Source organism: Nicotiana tabacum, chromosome 5 (genome assembly GCF_000715075.1).
Source record: "Nicotiana tabacum cultivar K326 chromosome 5, ASM71507v2, whole genome shotgun sequence".
NCBI classification, from domain to species: Eukaryota; Viridiplantae; Streptophyta; class Magnoliopsida; order Solanales; family Solanaceae; genus Nicotiana; species Nicotiana tabacum.
Genome location: NC_134084.1, coordinates 58,834,395 through 58,836,784, shown reverse-complemented (window position 1 = coordinate 58,836,784; position 2,390 = coordinate 58,834,395). Strand labels below are relative to the sequence as shown.

The 2,390-nt window shown below is 37.2% G+C and overlaps 1 protein-coding gene across 1 annotated transcript; it reads left to right on the top strand.

Moving 5' to 3' along the window:
* The first annotated feature begins 205 nt into the window (after positions 1–205).
* On the top strand, positions 206–604 carry LOC107822255 (glutaredoxin-C1-like). The gene has a single exon (XM_016648778.2). It carries the CDS (start codon positions 206–208, stop codon positions 602–604), a length of 399 nt encoding a protein of 132 aa, XP_016504264.1.
* Positions 605–2,390: the final 1,786 nt, after the last annotated feature.

The window sequence follows — 2,390 nt, the reverse complement described above, 5'->3', positions numbered from 1 at the left end:
ATTTCCCACGCACGCGTTGGCGACAATAACCGACAAATACCCCCTTATTCATGAAAGCACCGTCCCTCCACACCTATATATCCCCCTCACACTTTATCTTCTTTTCATCATTCAAACACCAAATATTCCTCGGACACTCTCACTTTTTTTTCATCTCGGTTTCTTGCTCTCTTTTTATTTATCTTATTCTTCAATATTAGCTACAATGTATCAAGCAGCAGAGTCATCTTGGGCTGGAAATTACCACAACAACATAGCAACAAGGCGTGGATCGTCATCGTCGTCAGACCCGTTGGAGAGGGTTGTGAGGCTGGCGTCAGGAAGCGCGGTGGTGATATTCAGCGTGAGCACATGTTGCATGTGTCATGCAGTGAAGAGGCTGTTTTGTGGAATGGGAGTGCACCCTACGGTGTACGAATTGGACCAAGACCCCAAAGGCAACGAAATGGAGAGAGCACTCTCTAGGCTTTTAGGCAACGCTCCTGCAGTCCCTGTTGTCTTCATTGGTGGAAAACTAATTGGAGCAATGGATAGAGTTATGGCTTCTCATATTAATGGCACTCTTGTCCCACTTCTCAAGGAAGCCGGTGCTCTCTGGCTTTGATTTGACCAAAAAATAGCAGGATTAGGTTGATGGATGGATTATTCCTCCATTTTTTATTTTTGGTTTCCTTAATTAATGTGCTTTAAGTTTTGTAGCTAAGTATGTTATAGTTGATATAATGCGTCAATTTAGCTAGTAACTGTTTAATTTCATGGCAACCTTGTAGTTGATGCGCTGATGCATGTATTTCATGATTAGCTATCTCTTGTTGTAGATATAATCCAGAAACCACCTCTTATGTTAGTCCTTTTAATTTGTATTAGTACCAATACTTTATTGCTCCTCTTTTTCTCTCCCTCTCTTTGCTTGTTGTTTACTGTTGTGATAACATGAGTGGATGATTATTAAACATTCGGGAAGCTAAGGGACAATAACACCGGAATTGGGATATATAGATGATCAAAGAATATTGGGGTAGTCATAATAAATAATGTGGTGCCCTGTCAAAGAACAATGTGCATTTAGTAGGAGAAGCAGCATAATAAGTGCTAGCATGCTCCTATATTTGTACACAACATATATACGTACTGTAGAAGTATTATGCCTTTTTGGAAGGACCATTTTAGCGACTATATTTCCATCATCTCTTCAATTTTTATTGAATCCATTTAGGTTAGTACAATGGAATTCATTCTTATGAGTGATTCGCGCGTTCTCCATATATATTCTTCAAACTCATCATGTCTTCCTCCTAAGGGCCGGCTCAATGCACAAACTAGTAAGACAAATGCTTTAGGCCCCACCAGTTTGGAGGCCTATTTATCAATAAGCCGACCAGTTTGGGGGCCCATTTCCCAATAGTTAATGTTGGTATTATTTATACTTGGCAATGCAAAATAAGGAGTCATTCGGTTGGAATATGAGTTATACCAGTATAAGTTATGCCGGTATAAGTTATATTGGGATAAGTTATGCTGAGATTAGTTATGCTGGAATTGTTGTTTATTAATTGTTTGGTATGTTGTATTAAGAATGACAATTGTATAATTTCTAAGAGGAAGGTATAAGTTATACCGGTGCTAGTTACTCCACCTTCTATAAGGTATAAGTTATCCCGGTGTTAAAATTAATACCGGAATAACTTATACCTGGTTTGCTAACCAAACAAAGTATTAAGGTAGTATTAAATTTTTATACTTCCCTTATACCTCCTTATACCTCATTCTAAACGACTCCTAAAAGATTTCTTTGTGATCCCTTTTTCTTCTTTACTTCTTTTTCTTTTGTGAAATGCAAAGTGTTCTTGATAAGTAGTGGAAAGTCTTTTACTTCTCTTTTTATTGAATTGCTCTTTGTTGGGCTTGTAAAGAGCCAGTAAAATGGAATGGCCTCACGCACATGAGAAATTGATCCTGAAGGAAAGACGAGTTGATTTGCCCTCCCCCATGCGCGCGAGATGTACGTGAGGCCTAATCCAAATATGGTTTTGGTAAAAATAAAATGCTTCACACTGAGTACTCGGATGGGCAAAAATCGCTCGCTTTATCTTTGCACGAAAACCCTTCGTGTCTTCGGGCAAAGAGGGGCAGCTGTAAGCACGTGATTTTTGCCCTATATGAGAATTACTCCCAAAAAATTCAAAAAATAAAATAATTTTTCTTGGTGTGCAATTTTTGTGATAATTTGTGTAACTATTTGTATGTTTGTCTATGCATGTTTATTTGTTAAATTAATAAAAAAATACAAAAATAGGCATCTTTTGTATTTTTAGCATTTAATGTCCAAATGAACAATTTTATGCTTAATTATTACTTAATTGTGCGTTAATTGTTATTGAAAGTTAATT